At 49.6% G+C, this 16,297-nt stretch overlaps 1 protein-coding gene and 1 long non-coding RNA gene across 7 annotated transcripts in view; one reads left to right on the forward strand and one right to left on the reverse strand.

Moving 5' to 3' along the window:
- Positions 1–16,297, forward strand: part of LOC140410244 (uncharacterized) — an 857,189-nt gene that overhangs the window by 662,137 nt on the left and 178,755 nt on the right. The gene's annotated exons all lie outside the window — the stretch shown is intronic.
- Positions 1–16,297, reverse strand: part of LOC140410237 (NACHT, LRR and PYD domains-containing protein 3-like) — a 91,611-nt gene that overhangs the window by 48,749 nt on the left and 26,565 nt on the right. For all 6 annotated transcript variants that reach the window (XM_072498196.1, XM_072498197.1, XM_072498192.1 and 3 more), the window contains one exon: positions 11,276–11,371. In XM_072498196.1, the coding sequence (XP_072354297.1) occupies positions 11,276–11,371 (96 nt within the window). The remainder of the gene's footprint in view (positions 1–11,275; positions 11,372–16,297) is intronic.

The raw sequence follows: 16,297 nt of genomic DNA on the forward strand, positions 1-16,297 counted from the left end.
TACACTGGGGAGTGCCAGGTCAAGTCTCTGCCTCTGTGACTAGCGGACAGAATGAAACATTTACAGCCAGATCTTTCAGGAATGAAATTAGGAAAAGCTTCTAGACACAGGAACTCTCTTCTACAAATTGCCAATAGATGCCAGTGTTGAGGTTAGAGTGACAGCCCTTGGCAGCATTTGGTGGAGTGTGGAATCACGGAGACTGGTAAAACTGAAGTCAATGGGAATTGGGGGGAAATCTGCTCTGGTTTGAGTCCGACCAGCAAATGAAAGCTGGAGACATCACAAGAGTTCTTCAGATAGTGTCCTAGGGCCAATTATAGTCAGTTGTTCTATCAATGGCTTTTCCCCTGACATAAGGTCAGAGCAGGGCTGCTCACCACTGATTGCACAATGTTTTGTTCCATTTGTGACTCCGCTGAAGCAGTCCATTCCAATATTCAACACATGGACAATATTGAAGCTTGGGCTGAAATGTGGAAGTAACATTTGCGCCAGACAAATGCCAGGCAATGACCATCCCCAACGAGGGAGAACCTAATTATCCCCCATGACATTCAGCAGCGTTGCAATCGCTGAATCCCCAACATTCTGAAGACTCACTATTGTCCAGAAACTAAACTGGATTAGCTGTTTAAATACTGTGGAGCAGGTCAGAGGCTGGGAATTCTACAGTGACTCACCTCTAGACTCTTCGACAATCTGTTCTACTCGGCATAAGTCAGGAGTGTGACGTAATATCCTCGATTTGTCTGGATGAGTTCAGCTTCAACAGCATGCAAGAATCTCAACACAGGTGAGATTCCAATAGCATCCCTTCCAATAGCTTAAACTCGGATTTGATCCACAACCAAAGACCCCAGAGAAACTGTACAGTGTTAAAGGAGGCCATTCAGCCCATCAAGTCTGCACTAACCCTTGGAAAAGGAACCTTACCGACGTCCACTCTCCCCACCCTATCCCCATCGCCCCACCTAACCTGCAATTCCTTGGACTGTGGGAGGAAATTGGAGCACCGAGAGGAAACCCACGCAGGCACGGGAAGAATGTGCAAACTCCACACAGTCACTCAAGGTTGGAATCAAAACTGGGTCCCTGGTGCTGTGAGGCAGCAGTGCTAACAACTGTGCCACCGTGCTGCCCTTTCAAATTCCACCATCTGTTGTGGTGAGATTCAAACCCCGGTCCCCAGAGCATTACCCTCAGTATGGGGATTACTAGTGGTCAATACCACTGCACCACCACATCCCCTTAAATGTATACAGATATTGCAATCGGTACCATCTACAAGATCGTACAAAGGGTCCTTTGACAGCACCTTCCAAACACAAGAAGGCAGCAGACACCTGGAAACACCATCACCTTCAAGATCCCCTCCATGTCATGCACTATCCTGACTTGGAACTAGAATTGTTGTTCCTTCACTGTCACTGGGTGAAAGACCTAGACCTCCCTCCCTTAATGTACTGTGTACCTGCAGCAGTTCAAGACGTTTCACAATGATGGATAAGTGCTGGCCTTATGCATACATGGCTATATTGTCATGTGAGTGTCCCTTGAAGAAAGGTTTGGTCTTACCACATGACTTGTTGCACGGCTTCAGTGATGTCATTTGTGGGTGGAGCTGGGCTGTGGCTGTCAGGTGAGAGGGGGTTTAGTGCCGGGGTTTCAGTTTATTGCTTTGGACTGCAGAAGACAAAAAGCATGTGTTTCCCTGTTTTCATTTTAAAGCTGTTCCAGAGAATTGAAAGCACATTGGGTGTGGCAAACTGCCGTGGTAACTTTAAAGATCGGGTTGCTTTCAGGAAGGAGTTTTGACCAGAAGGAGTTTGGACCAGAATTTCTGGGAAAGGACCAGTCCCATTATAGTGAGATGACAGTGTGCTGGGCCACGCCCTTGATCGGGGTTTTGGTTTATTGGATTTTGTATTGAATTGGAACAGGTACTAAGGGGTTTACATCAAGCGTTATATATATATATATATACACATATATAATATAGATTGCTGCAGCTGTTGTGTGTTCTTGTATATAGATCAGGTGAACTTCATAAAACACTTTGGAGTTTCTGAGCCCTAGCCCATAACAATATTGAATATAAGAAAAAGGGTCTCATTTATTTTGTTTAAAGCCCTGGACTGCAGTGCATCTGGTCCTGGGGCCTATCCCTCCTCAATACCATTATTTTCTTAAACACTTACTTTGATCACATCAATTTTATTCAGCCCCTATCCCTGATTTAATATCAGATCAATGGAGATATCTGGCATGTTATTCTGTTCTCTACTGGAAATACTGATGCAAGGTAATTTAGCTTGATCCCATCTCTGTTTTCAATATCATAGATCATAGAATTTACAGTGCAGAAGGAGGCCATTCGGCCCATCGAGTCTGCACCGGCTCCTGGAAAGAGCACCCTACCCAAGGTCAACACCTCCACCCTATCCCCATAACCCAGTAACCCCACCCAACACCAAGGGCAATTTTGGTCACTAAGGGCAATTTATCATTGGTCAATCCACCTAACCTGCACATCTTTGGACTGTGGGAGGAAACCGGAGCACCCGGAGGAAACCCACGCACACACGGGGAGGATGTGCAGACTCCGCACAGACAGTGACCCAAGCCGGAATCGAACCTGGGACCCTGGAGCTGTAAAGCAATTGTGCTATCCACAATGCTACCGTGCTGCCCTTTTGAGTTTTGAGTTTTGCTGCTCAGTTTTGAAAAATATTTTTGTTCAGGCATTTATATTATATTTTTAACAAGACAACAAAATAAACAACCACCTTACCCAACCAACAAGACCCAGCCAACAAGGCTTACATAAATGACTCCCCAATCCCAATTCCGCACTAGCCTTCCCCCACCTTACCCAACTCTCCCCTCCACCCCCCGCCCCCCCCGCCGCCCCCCCCCCCCCCCCCCCCCCCCCTCCACTGCTGATAGCTTAATTCTTCCCAAAGAAGTTGATAAATGTCTGTCAGCTCCAGGCAAACCCTAGCATCGATCCCCTCAGAGCGAACATAATCTTCTCGAGCCGGAGAAACCCAGCCATGTCAATAACCCACACCCCCGACTTCGGGGGTTCCGAGTCCCTCCATGTCAATAAACTCCATCTTCGGGCTACCAGGGAGGCAAAGCCCAAGACAGCAGCCTCTCTCGCCCCCTGGACTCCCGGGTCCTCTGACACGCCAAAAATCGCCACCTCTGGACTCGGCACCACCCTTACCCTCAGCACCTCCACATGACGTCAGCAAACCCCTGGAAAATCCACAAAGCTTCAGACATGCCCAAAACATATGGACATGACTTGCCAGACCCCCCAATCGCACCACCCACACTGATCCTCCACCCCTACAAAGAACCTGCTCATCCAGGCCAGTCATATGCGCCCTGTGGACCTCCTTAAATTTTATCAAGCTAAGCCTGGCACACAACGAGGTGCATTGACTTGCCTCGCAGCATCCTCCCACAACCCAGCCTCCAGCTTCCCACCAGCTCTTCCTCACATTTCTGCTTCACCCCCCCTATCGGGGCTCCCTCCCATTCCATCAGCTCCTTATAAATCTCCGATACCTTCCCCTCCCCTACTCCCGTTTTCGACACTCCCTTATCCTGTAGCCCAGGGGGCGGTAGGTGCAGGAAAGTCAGCACTGTCTCCGCACAAAGTCCCTCACCTGCATATAGCAGAACCCATTCCCATCTGGCAGCTCAAACCCCTCCTCTAACTCTTCCAAAGACGGAAATCCCCCGTCTATAAACAAATACCCAAACCGCTCGATCCCCGCGTGCTGCCACCCCCATCCAACCCCCCCACCGCGCCGCCCCCCAAAACAAACCACACTGCACGAACAAATGCACACCAACCCCTCCCCCATTACCCATTTCCTGACCATCACTATGTTTGCCGCCCAATAATAATTTAGAAAGTTCGGACGGGCCAGCCACCCTCCCCCTCCCCCTTCGATCCCGCTCCAGCAGCACCTTCTTCACCCGTGCACAAACCCCGAGATCGCCACATTTATTTTCCTGAAAACACCTTGGGGATAAAGATTGGAAGGCTCTGGAAAACAAACAAGAACCATCGTCACCGTCTAAACCCCTCCCCGCCAATGACAACGGGAGCACATCCCACCTTCTATTTTTTGTTTATTTTTTCAGGGTCGAGAAGTGAAAAAAACAAATATTCATCAGCTAAATTACTTTATAGAATCATACACGTCTGCAGCACAGAAAAGACCCTTAAGCCCACGCTATGCCGGTCAAAAACAATCACCTACGTCATTTGTTTTGTGCTTTCAAAATGGACAATTGCGGAGCTGACAGGATGGCTCCAGCTGGTCGAATGCTGGCCGCGGGGCGTTTCTGAGCAGTTTCAAAGTAATAAATGCTAACGTCTCAAACATCTGGAATGTAATAATCCTTGCATTCCATAGACATTCAGCCAAGCTAACACAATGCCTAACAGCTGAGAAGTCATACACAGCCTATTCCGAACAAAGGCAAATCCTTTGTTCAAGTCTTGTGCAAGTCCGAATCCTCCAATAACGGTGCTAATGGCCGAAGCATTAACTGTTCTGACGCAATCATTTTGACAAGAGGAGCACACTTAATCAACCCAAAACCATTGTCTCCAAGAGCAAAAGGAACCCTGACTCCAATTAAACACTTCAAGATTCCAGCCGCAGGAATATCTATCCTTTGCCCAACATCGAGCAGTGGTGGTGGGAGGTATGTCACATGACGACCCCTCCCCACGCTGCACTGTAATATTGTCCACTGGAACTGAACTCAGGCAGTTATTGTTTGATCCAACGTGAACCAAACACTCGGCAACAGCCTCTGCTGTAGGTGCCAGCAGAAAGAAATCTGGCCTCATCAAAACTACCAACTGGACTTCCGTTGGCGGCCATGGAGTGAGTGGTCACTTATTTGGTAGCTCCCGCTCATTGTGGACCTTTGAGACCTTCTTCCCCAACTTATGGGGGATTTGATCGGTAAAATTGGAGACTGGTGAGGTAGAGGAGAAGAATTCCCCACCAGTTTATGGAATCGTGGACCAGAAGTGGTCTGCAAAGGAGCGATTGTTGGGCAAAGAAGGAAGTGGAATTTGCAGCACAGCAAAACATAGCAGAGGCTCAGGGGCTGGGATTGCTGGCCCAGTGGTCAATGTAACAACTGGTGGAATTCCTTCAGGAGAGCTTCACCAAGCAAAGACAGGAGTACCTGGACCCGATTAAGACGGGGCTTGACCAGGGAGAGCAAAGATTGGAAGCCCAGGGCCAGGTGATCCAGAAGGTGGAAGAGGCGGTTGCTGAGCACGAGGGGCAGCTAACCGCGACGGCAGCGGAGATGGGGCTGATGCGGGACCACCAGAAAAGGCTGCAAGAGAAGGTGGAGGATCTGGCGAACAGATCGCGCAGACAGAACCTGGGGATTGTTGGCCTCCCGGAGGGATGCAAGGGATCAGATGCAGGGGCATATGTGGCGCATATGTTCGAGAAGCTGCTGGGGGAAGGTGTTTTTACTCGGCCCTTGGAGGTGGACAAGGCGCACTGAGCGTTTGTGAGGAAGCCGCAGATGAATGAGCTGCCGAGGGCGATGTACCTGTTCTTGGTAGCCCGAAGACGGATCTTATTAGCGTGGAGGGACTCGGCGCCCCCAAAATCGGGGGTATGGGTTAGAGACATGGCTGGATTTCTCAGGCTTGAGAAAATTAAGTTTGCTCTGAGAGGATCAGTGTCAGGGTTCGTTCAGAGGTGACAGCCGTTTATCGATTTCTTCTGGGAAAACTAAACGGTTAGCAGACTCAATAAGGGGGGTTAGGGAGTAAGGGGTCAGGGGGAGTTTGGTTATTTTTGTCTAGCTTAGGCGGGATCAGTGGGAGATGGAGGGGTGTGCTATGCACTGAATTATGTTTACATTTGTATTTGTATATTTTGTTGTTATAAAACCATAAATGCCTTAATAAAATGTTTGTCCAAAAGAAAAACCTACCAACTTCTGGAACATTGGAACATTTGCCTCCAAGACTAAACAGTCACATTGTGGAGGTTTTGCTCCTGAAAGACCGAATAATACATTAATTCAACCTCTCCTCAGAGGAATCATTCCAATATACTTATAATTCTGGACTCTGGACACATGTACAACCCACACTTGCACTTTGTTCTGGTCGTGCCCTGAGCCCTCTCTTTTCTCCGTATCCTCCATTCAGGGCTGGTGTGTGTGTGGGTGAGTGCGCACAGGGCTGGTGTGTGTGTGTGTGTGTGTTTGTGCACAGGGCTGGTGTGTGTGTGTGCACGCACACGCACAGGGCTGGCGTGTGCGTGCACAGGGCTGGTGTGTCTGTTTGCATGCACAGGGCTGGTGTGCGCGCGCAGAGGGCTGATGTGTGTGTGGCGCACAGGGCTGGTGTGTGCTCGTACAGGGCTGGTGCGCGTGTGTGTGTGTGTGTGTGTGTGTGTGTGCGTGTGCGTGTGCGTGTGCGTGCCTTTCCTCCCACTCCAGCCTTGCAGGTGCACATTGACCAGCCTCATATTTCCTTCTTTGATCCAGTACTAAACAACAGAAGTACCAAAAATCTCTTTTTTATATTTTTATTGAACAATTTTAGCATGTACAAAACAAATAAACTCCTTAAAAGAAAGAAAAACGCTCCCCAACCCTTTTCACACCCCTTCCCCGACCCCTCCCAACATCTGAACATTGACCAGTTCCTTGAAATACATGACAAATGGCTGCCATCTCATATTAAACCTCCCAATTGAGCCTCTCAGCGCATGTTTAATTTTCTCATGGTAGAACAATTCCAGGAGATTCCCCAGCCACACCGAGGCACAGGGTGGAGAAGCTGACCTCCACTCCAACAAAACCAGCCTGCGAGCAATCAACGGCGCGAAGGCCAAAACATCTGCCCCGCCCCCGTCTGCAGCTCCAGCCAGTCTAATGCCCTGAAAATGGCCTCTGGAGGACCAGTTCTAATTCCATTTGTAAGATGGCCGACATGGTGCTGATGAAGGAGCCCCATACGTTCACCATCTGAGGACATGCCCAGGACATATGTACATGATTTGCAGGGCTCCTCTCACACCGCTCACACTTGTCTTCTACTCCTTCAAACACCCAACTCATCCTTGCCCTCTTACGGTGTGCCCGGTGAACCACTTTTAACTGTTTGAGCCCGAGCCTCGCACAGGGTGACGTGACATTGACCCTCCACGGGGCTTCACACCGCACCCCCTCCTCCACCACCCCTCGCAACTCTTCCTCCCATTTGACCTCAATTCCCGCACCCCCCCCGCCCCCCAAACGACGCAACATCCTCCGCCAGAATCCTCCCAGAAATTCCCGAAATACTCCCCTCCTCCACCCCCGCCACGACAGGACCCCTCCAACAATGATGATGTCGGCATCAGCGGAGAACTCCAAAAAACCCTCTTAGCAAAATCCCTAAACTGCAAGTATCCAAACATTTCAGACTGCGTGAAACTATACTTCTCCGCTGGCTCCTCCAAACGTGGAAACCGCCCCTTCCGGAATAAATCCCCCAATAACACACCTTTATCCTCCCAATCTCTAAACCTGGCGTCTAATCTTGCAGGCTCAAACAGGTGGTTAGCGCGAATCGGAGCCATCTTCGACCCTGCCCTAATTTAAAATGCTGCTTCATTGCCAACATATTTTTAACGTGGCCACCATTACCGGATTCCCTGAAAATTCCTCTGGAGAGAATGGAAGCGGGCCGGTCATTAGTGCCCGCAACGCTGTCCCCTTGCAAGACCTAGAATCCATCTTCATCCAGATTTCCTCCTGACACTCATACCACTCAATGCCTTGTCCATGTTCACCACACAGTAATCATAAATCGGGTCCGGCAACGCCAAACCCCGTGACTGCCAGTCCCTCTTCAGGACCACCTTCCGAATGCTCGCCACCTTACCCGGCCAAATGAATGACAAAATAATCCGCTCCACCCTCACAAAGAAAACCTTAGGCAGAAACATCGGAAAGCACGGCAAAAAAACAAAAACCTTGGTAGGATATTCATCTTTACCGACTGCACTCACCCAGCTAGAGAGAGGGAGACTAAGATACCACAAATCTGAGGACTATTTTTTTCTTCCAGTGTCTCAATCTTAACATTCCCTCGATGAACATATTTCGATCTGTGTTTCTGGATCTGACCATGGGTAATTTCTGGTCGCCATTCCTTCTCAGAGATAGTCTCACCCATTTCAAAATGCGTTTGCTTCGGACACTTCCCGTTCAGAGCCTGCTCAGGGCTGTAGAAGAGTCTCTGTATTCCCCTGACTATATAATCTTCCACCACCATTGTTCCCCAATTCTCATCTCCCATCTACCTCTCACCCCTGCCCCACTCAGGGTGGTCTCCTGCTCTGCGATGCTGCACTATTGTTCAGGAAGAGCCTGCTTTCAGTCACTGTCTCTATCCACCTTACAGTAATACCAGGTATCATAGAATCCCTACAGAGCAGCAAGAGGCCATTCGGCCCATCAAGTCTGCAGCGACACTTCAAAAACCCTACCTAAACCCAATCCTAAGGGGCAATTTAGCTTTGGGAGGAAACCCGCGCAGACACGGGGAGAAATTGCAAACTCCATACAGAATTACCAGATGTCGGAATTGAACCCGGGTTCCTGGTGCTGTGAGGCAGCAGTGCTAACCACTGTGCCATCTATGGAACAGATCAAATGCTCAAGGGCTCCCTCCACTTGGGACTGTGATCCCCCCCTCCCTCCCGGAGATGATCACTCACTTCCCTCTTCCTACTCAGTCCCTGGTGTGTTCCCTTTTCCTGTGAGTTGTGAGATCCTGTACAAGATATGGGGCGCAATTCTCCCATCGGGAGACTAAGTCCCAACGCCAGAGTGAAAACCGGGGTGTTTCACTCCAGCGTCGGAGGCCGCTCCCAGCCCCCTATTCTCCCGCCCCCGGGGGGCTACGAGCGGCGTCGCGTCATTTACGCGCGCCGAGCCTTGGCGGCGCGTGAATGACGTCACCTGCGCATGCGCGGTTGCCTTCCTCCCCGAGGCCGCCCCGCAAGAAGATGTTGGATGGATCTTGCGGGGCGGCAGAGGAAAGGAGGACCTCTTTCGGAGAGGCCAGCCCGCCGATCGGTGGGCACCGATTGCGGGCCAGACCGCTTTTTGAGGCCCCCCCGGTGCAGGAACCCCCCTCCCCCGGTGCAGGGACCCCCCCTCCTCCCCCCACAGGCCGCCCCCCCCCCAGCATTCCCGCACTGTTCCCGCCGGCAGCGACCAGGTGTGGACGGCGGTGGCGGGAACCCGTCGCGTTGGGCAGGCCGCTCGGCCCATCCGGGCCGGAGAATGGCGAGCGGCGATTCTCCCAGCGGCCAGCCGTGATTCTCGCTGCGCCGGTTTGGGGGGAGGTGGGAGAATCGCGTGCGGGTGCCGAGACGGCGTGGCGGGACTCACGCGGCGCCCCGGCAATTATTCCCCCCCCCCCCCCCCCGGCGTTTTGGGGGGGGGGGGGGGGGGGGAAGAGAGAATTCCGCCCATGGTCTCACTATCAGAGCATAAATTATATTCCAGGGAGCTGGATGTACTAAAAGACCCGATGGAATGTGGGTCATATAGACCCATTTCACTGCTGAATGTGGATGCTCCTAGCCCAAACCGTTCCAGTACCTCAAGCAAGTACTTCCATTCGACTCTGTCGAAGGCCTTTTCTGCGTCCAGGGGGACAATCACCTCTGGTGTTCTCTCCCTGGGGCGGGGGGGGGGGGGGGGGGGGGGGGGGGGGGGAGTTGCCAACTCTTGACAAAGCCCGTTTGGTCTTTAGCCACCACCTCTGGTACACAGTTCTCCAGCCTTTTAATCACGACCTTTGAGAGTATTTTTGCATCCACGTTCAGAAATACTGAGGGAATGGGTACACGAACCCAACTCGGAGTGGGTGCAGATGGAGGAGGCCTCCTGCAAGGGAACGACCCTCCAGGCCCTAGCCACAGCAGCACGCTCATCCCCCTCGGCGAAACACACATCGAGCCTAGTCATAGCAACCACACTGAAAACGAGGGGCCAATTAAGACAGCACTTCGGGCTGACCAAGATGTCCCCGTGGCCCCCATCTGCAGTAACCACAGATTCCCACCAGCCATGCTAGACCCAACTTTTAAATGGAGACAGGACGGGGAAGTTGACAGTGAGGGTCTTCTACTTAGGACACAGACTAGTAACGTTGAACGAACTGACGGAGGAATGGGAATTGCCGACAGGACAAGAAATTAGACACTTGCAAATAAAATACTTCCTCCGCAAAGAGACAGTAGGATATCCCTGGGTCCTGGAGACCACACTATTAGAGGACCTGATGAACACGGACAATAAGGAAGGGGGACTCTGGTGGAAAAATATACGGACAGCTACTGGATACCACTGGACGAGACCAGACAGTAATGGGAGGATGAACTGGGGACAGAAGTGGAGTGGGGACTCTGGGGCTAAGCACTGAGCAGGGCCAAGCCCACCTCCTCCTGCACAAGGCTCAGCCTAATGCAGTTCAAAGTGGTGTACAGAGCACAACTGACCAGAACCCGAATGAACAGGTTCTTCCCGGAAGTAGAGGACAAATGTGAACGGTGCCAGCGGGGCCCGGCCAACCACACCCACATGTTCTGGGCTTGTCTCAAACTTGCTAGGTTCTGGACAGCCCTCTCCGAGGCAATGTCCAAGGTTGTGTGGGTGAGGGTGGAGCCATGCCCAATTGTGGCAATCTTCGGGGTATCGGAGCAGCCAGAGCTACACATGGGGAAAGAGGGCCGACGCCCTCACTTTCGCTTCCCTAATCCCACGCAGGAGAATCCTGCTTGGCTGGCGATCAGGAGCACCATTCACAGCTGCAGACTGGCTCGCTGACCTTTCGGAATTTCTCCACCTGGAGAATATCAAATACGCCATCCGATGGTCGGAGGAAGGCTTCCTTACTGCATGGGGGCAATTTGTTGGTCTGTTCCAAAACCTGTTCAAGGCCAACAACAGTCAACAGAGGGGGAAACTGGAAGGATTAGAAAGGGAAAATAAAAAACAAAAAGTCAAGGAGGAACATTGAGGACGCACAGGGGAGACATGCCGAACTAGACGGCAACAAATTGAAAATAAAGAAACGCAAGGCAAAGCCATTTTACAATGTATAATAACTGAAAACGAACGGCAATTTTTTTGAAAATGCCAATAAAAAGATTTTTTTAAAAAAGACAATTATATTCCAAATCTGTTTTGAACCAACCTGTGTCCATTCGCAATCTTTTTGAAGGTACTGGATCTGCTTGCCTATTTGAACCTTCAACCATGATGTTGACAGGCATTCCAAGATTCAGATGTTCTGTAGGAAATACAATATTAATGGGGGAATTAAGCGTCAATATTAAAATGAGAAAGGAACATTGAGAGCTTCAGTGAGGTGAAGTACATCACTGTTACAATAGGGAGATGTTAGGAAATTGGTTCTGGAAATTGGATTGAAGATGTTGTGGGCAATTCAGGAGTTAACAGACTGAGGGTAAACTGCTAGCACGGAGTCAGAGGTGTATCATAGAATCACGACAATGCAGAAGGCGGCCATTTGGCCCATCGAGGGCACACCTACCCTCTCTGAGGCTGAGTTAGACAGAATGACGGCGCGAGAAGTCATCAGACGCATAGAGGAACCTACAGACTGGGTTAACTCTTATGGTCTGTGTCAAAAAGCAGAATAATGACCTACAGATATGCATGGACCCCATGACCTGGACCTTAACATCAAGAGAGAACACTACCCGATTCCCGAAGAGGGAGAAAATAACATGCGCGATGGCTGGAGCGACATGTTTCAGCAGATTGGATGCGTCACAAGGCTTCTGGCAGCTCAAGCTGGACAAAGCGAGCACAAATCTGTGCGCGTTTAATACACCCTTTGGGCGCTCTTGTCGCCTGAAGATGCCACTTGGCATAATTTCGGTGTCAGAAATTTTCCATCGTGCCATGGAGCACATAATTGAAGGGTTACCAGGCATCCAAATCCGTGTGGATGGCATAATGATCTGGGGGTCTATACCCGACGAGCATGATAGAAGGCTTCTCAGGGTCGTACAAAGGATAAAGAATAATGGCCTGAAGCTTCATAAAGCAAAGTGTCAAATTTGGATTGACAGCATGACCTTTTTCGGAGACAGGCTCTCCATCCAGAGCAATGTCAGAGACGGAGCGCAGGTATGCACAAACTGAAAAACAATGCCTCAGGTTAGTCAATGCTTTGGACAAGTTCCATGATTATGCGTATGGTCTTCCGACGTTTCTTGTGGAGACTGACCTCAGGCCACTCGTCTTAATTGTACAGAAGAATTTGTGCAAAATGTCCCCGGGGATCCAACGCATGTTGATGAAGCTCCAACGCAGCGATTTCGACCTAATCTACACACGAGGCAAGCACCTCATTGTTGTTGACACACTATCACGAGCCACGGGCATTAAAGAGGTACACCTGGTTGATGAGGACGTTCAAGTCTATGTGAATCTCGTCACTGCATCTCTTGCAGTCTCTGATGAGAAGTTGCGCCGAATAAAGGAAGAATCAGCCAAGGATATAGTCCTGCAAAAAGTAATAAAGTATCTCCACGAGGGATGGCCTAAGGGTTCCTGCTCAGGTTATTACAATGTGAGGGCAGAGTTGAGTGAGGCGAATGGCCTCCTACTGATTCTGCATTCCTGGAAGGCCACTCGTGCTCAGGCTCAATGAAGGGCACCTGGGCATTGAGAAGTGCAAGCGCAGGGCCAGGGATACAGTTTATTCGTCAGGCATCATCCAAGACATTGCAGTCATGGTTGACAACTGTGACACTTGCCAGAAGTTCTAGGGCAAGTAGAGCAAAGAGCCGATGCAAATGGGTGAAATCATTAAAACTCCTTGGCAGAAGATGGGCATGGATCTTTTTCACTTCAATGGAAAAGACTACCTTCTGGTCATTGACTACTTCTCTAATTACCTGGAGATAGCACAGTTAGCGAACCCGACTGCTGAAGAGATTTCTGCCCAGCATGGCACACCAAGCACCATCATGTCTGACAATGGTCCCTGCGTCAAAAACCATGAGTGGACTGAGTTTGCCTTCATAATGCCTTTAAGCACATTATACCCTCAGTCAAACGGGAAGGCAGAAAAGGGCGTGCACAACATTAAACAGCTGCTAAAGAAAGCTATTGACAGCCCGGAAGACATGTATCTGGAACTTTTGAGCTAACGTCCGGCACCACTTCTCAATGGGCTGCCACCAGCCCAGCTGCGAATGAATAGTCAGCTACAAACGGCCCTGCCTTCCATGGCAACTCACCCTGTGGATCGGGGACTGGAGCGTAAACTGCTTCTTCAGAAAGGAGGCAGGGGAGTTCTACGACAGATCCGCAAGGAAGCTCCAGCCACTGCATCCAGGTGGCACGGTTAGACTGAAGGCTGCCAAAGGAAACGGGTGGTCAAGGCTTGCAAAAGTACTGCAACAGGCAGGTCCACATTCGTTTCTTCTCATCACGGAGGATGGCTCAGTCTTGCGAAGATACTCAAGAGCACTGTTGAAAGTTCAACGCCCTTTACTTTTGAGTCGAACAGAAGAGTTGGTATGTAATCCCAAAACACTTGAAGAGGATACAGACCACCCATCAGAGCCGGCGATCAGAGAAACATCCGCAGCAATAAACACAGAACAAAGAACAAGCAGGAACACCAACAAGAAATTAAGGTGGAACACAATAGTCTATTCAGCCACTGCTCAGGAGATCAACCAGATTGCATTCATAAACTTGAGTGACTGAATTTGTAGTGAACTCTTTACAATACATTTTTAAAGTCATCATGCATATCATGTTTTGTAAAGCACAGCTCCATTTGTAAATGTTAACACTTCCAAGGAAGGGAGATGTGGTGATATGCATGTGCACAGCAATGTATATATTTAGCTATCAATGTATATAGTTATCGGTACGACCTCCGACCCGCAGGTGGTGATGGAGATCCACCATGTGACTCGAGATATCTGGCAGTTGGTAATAAGTCATATTAGAGGGTAGTTGCACTCGAAGTAGCTCCAGGAGAATTCACTGAATTCAATCATTAGTTACCGTTCGTATTTAGTCCATTAGTTATTTTTCCACATGTTCATCTTGTTAATAAACTATCTTACTAGTCAAAGAACCATCTAGATGTTCTGTGTAGATCTTTACCACGGCCGTGACACAGTATATAACATACCCGGCAAAGCTGAGGGTCACGCACAACTCATGGGTTCACTTTTTCGAAAATGCAGAAGCGTTCGTAAAGGCAGAGGGCTTCGGACTGAACTGAGAATGATGGAAGGGGGACTTTGTTGTGAAGCGGGGGGGGGGGGGGGGGGGGGGGGGGGGGGGGGGGGCTGTTGGAGGGCTATGTGTTTTGTAGTTTCTTTGTTTTATACAATCATAGAATTACTGCAGTGCAGAAAGAGGCCATTTGGCCCATCGAGTCAGCACCAGCCCTTGGAAAGTGCACTCTACTTAAGCCCACACCTCCACCATATCCCCGTACCCTTACCTAATCTTTTGGACTCTAAGGGGTAATTTAGCATGGTCAATCCACCTAACCTTCACATCTTTGGACTGTAGGAGGAATCCGGAACACCCAGAAGCAACCCACGCCAGGAGAAAGTGCAAACTCCACACAGGCACCCGAAGCCGGAATTGAACCTGGGTCCTTGGAGCTGTGAGGTGCAAACCACTGGGCTGCCTTAGCAACAATGTTGAAGTTGATATTAGATGAAAGTTTTGTTGTTATAAAAGAACATTTTGTCATTGGTTTTAGTGTAGGAGTTGGATTGCCAAAACAAAGCAAGAAGAACATCATAATGTTTCTATTATCTACTCAGGTACCAAACATGTGGATCACCAATGATTTTGTCACACTTCCTTTTGGTGGTTTTGTAGATAAACTATTTGTGAAGATGAAATAATTTGTTGAAGAGCCTTGACCAGGAACTCTTACTTTTCTAGGTGATTATGTACAAATTTAGACAGATATGCATCTCTCACTGACAATGAATCTTCCTACGGTGCTCAAATGTCCATTGTTCATAATGGGAATGTGCACTGGATTGAACATTCAGTCTTCATAGGTTTTTTTGAAATTTAGAGTACCCAATTCTTTTTTTTCCCCATTAAGGGGCAATTTAGCATGGCCAATCCACCTAGCCTGCACATTTTTGGGTTGAGGGGGCGAAACTCACGCAAACACGGGGAGAATGTGCAAACTCCACACGGACAGTGATCCAGAGCCGGGATCGAACCTGGGACCTCAGTGCCCCTGCATGCTGATGATTGGTTACTGTTCATTTCTGGACAGTTCCCTGCAGTGGGGGCTATAATTGTTGAATGGCATTGTTGAAGCTGTTTGGGGCATCATCGGAGTACAAGTTAAACCTGGGGCTGAGTGAGTGTTTATCGGTTACCACACCAGAGAAAGAGAAGAGAACTAATTTGGAGGTGTTGCCCTTTCGTTTGACAGGCACTCATTTTAGGTATTTAGGGGTGCAGGTAGTGCGGGATTGGGCTTGGCTTAGTAACCTCTGGTGGGTAGGGTTAAGGCAGATGTGCAGAGGCGGGATAGCCTCCCTCTGTCCTTGACAGGCCGTGAAGATTAACATTTTGCCACGATTTCAGATCCTATTCCAATGCGCACTGGTTTTTTTGCCAAAAGGTGTTTTTTCCGGAGGTGGAGAGACTGATTTTAACCTTTATTTGTGTAGGTAGGGTTGCTAGGATTCGTCGAACGGTCCTGCAAAGGGACCGGAAATCAGGGTGTTTGCCGCTGCCAAGTTTGATGTAATATTATTGGGCGAACGCGGAGAAGGTGTTGGGATCAGGAGGCAGTGTGGGTGAGGATGGAGTCGGGCTCATTTAAAGGGACGGGTCTGCGGGTGTGGCGATGGCCTCATCGCCGTTCTCTCCAGGGAAGTTTTAAGGTTATCTGGTGGCGATTGTGACGTTTGAAAATCTGGCATAAATTTTGGCAGCATTTAAATTAGTTAGGATGTCGAAGCGGGCGCTGATTTATGTTAACCATATGTTTGAGCCGGCAAGACTGGATGTCAGGGGCTGGGTGGATAAGGGGCTGGATGGTGTGCAACACTTGTTTTTGGAGGGGTGGTTCGTGAGCCTGGATGAGATGTCAGAGCATTTCGGGTTTTCGCAGGCGGAAAACTTTAGATATCTGAAGGGAAGGGGCTTTGTGTGGGAGGTTTTCACATTTCCA

Source organism: Scyliorhinus torazame, chromosome 4 (assembly GCF_047496885.1).
Source record: "Scyliorhinus torazame isolate Kashiwa2021f chromosome 4, sScyTor2.1, whole genome shotgun sequence".
Taxonomy (NCBI): domain Eukaryota; kingdom Metazoa; phylum Chordata; class Chondrichthyes; order Carcharhiniformes; family Scyliorhinidae; genus Scyliorhinus; species Scyliorhinus torazame.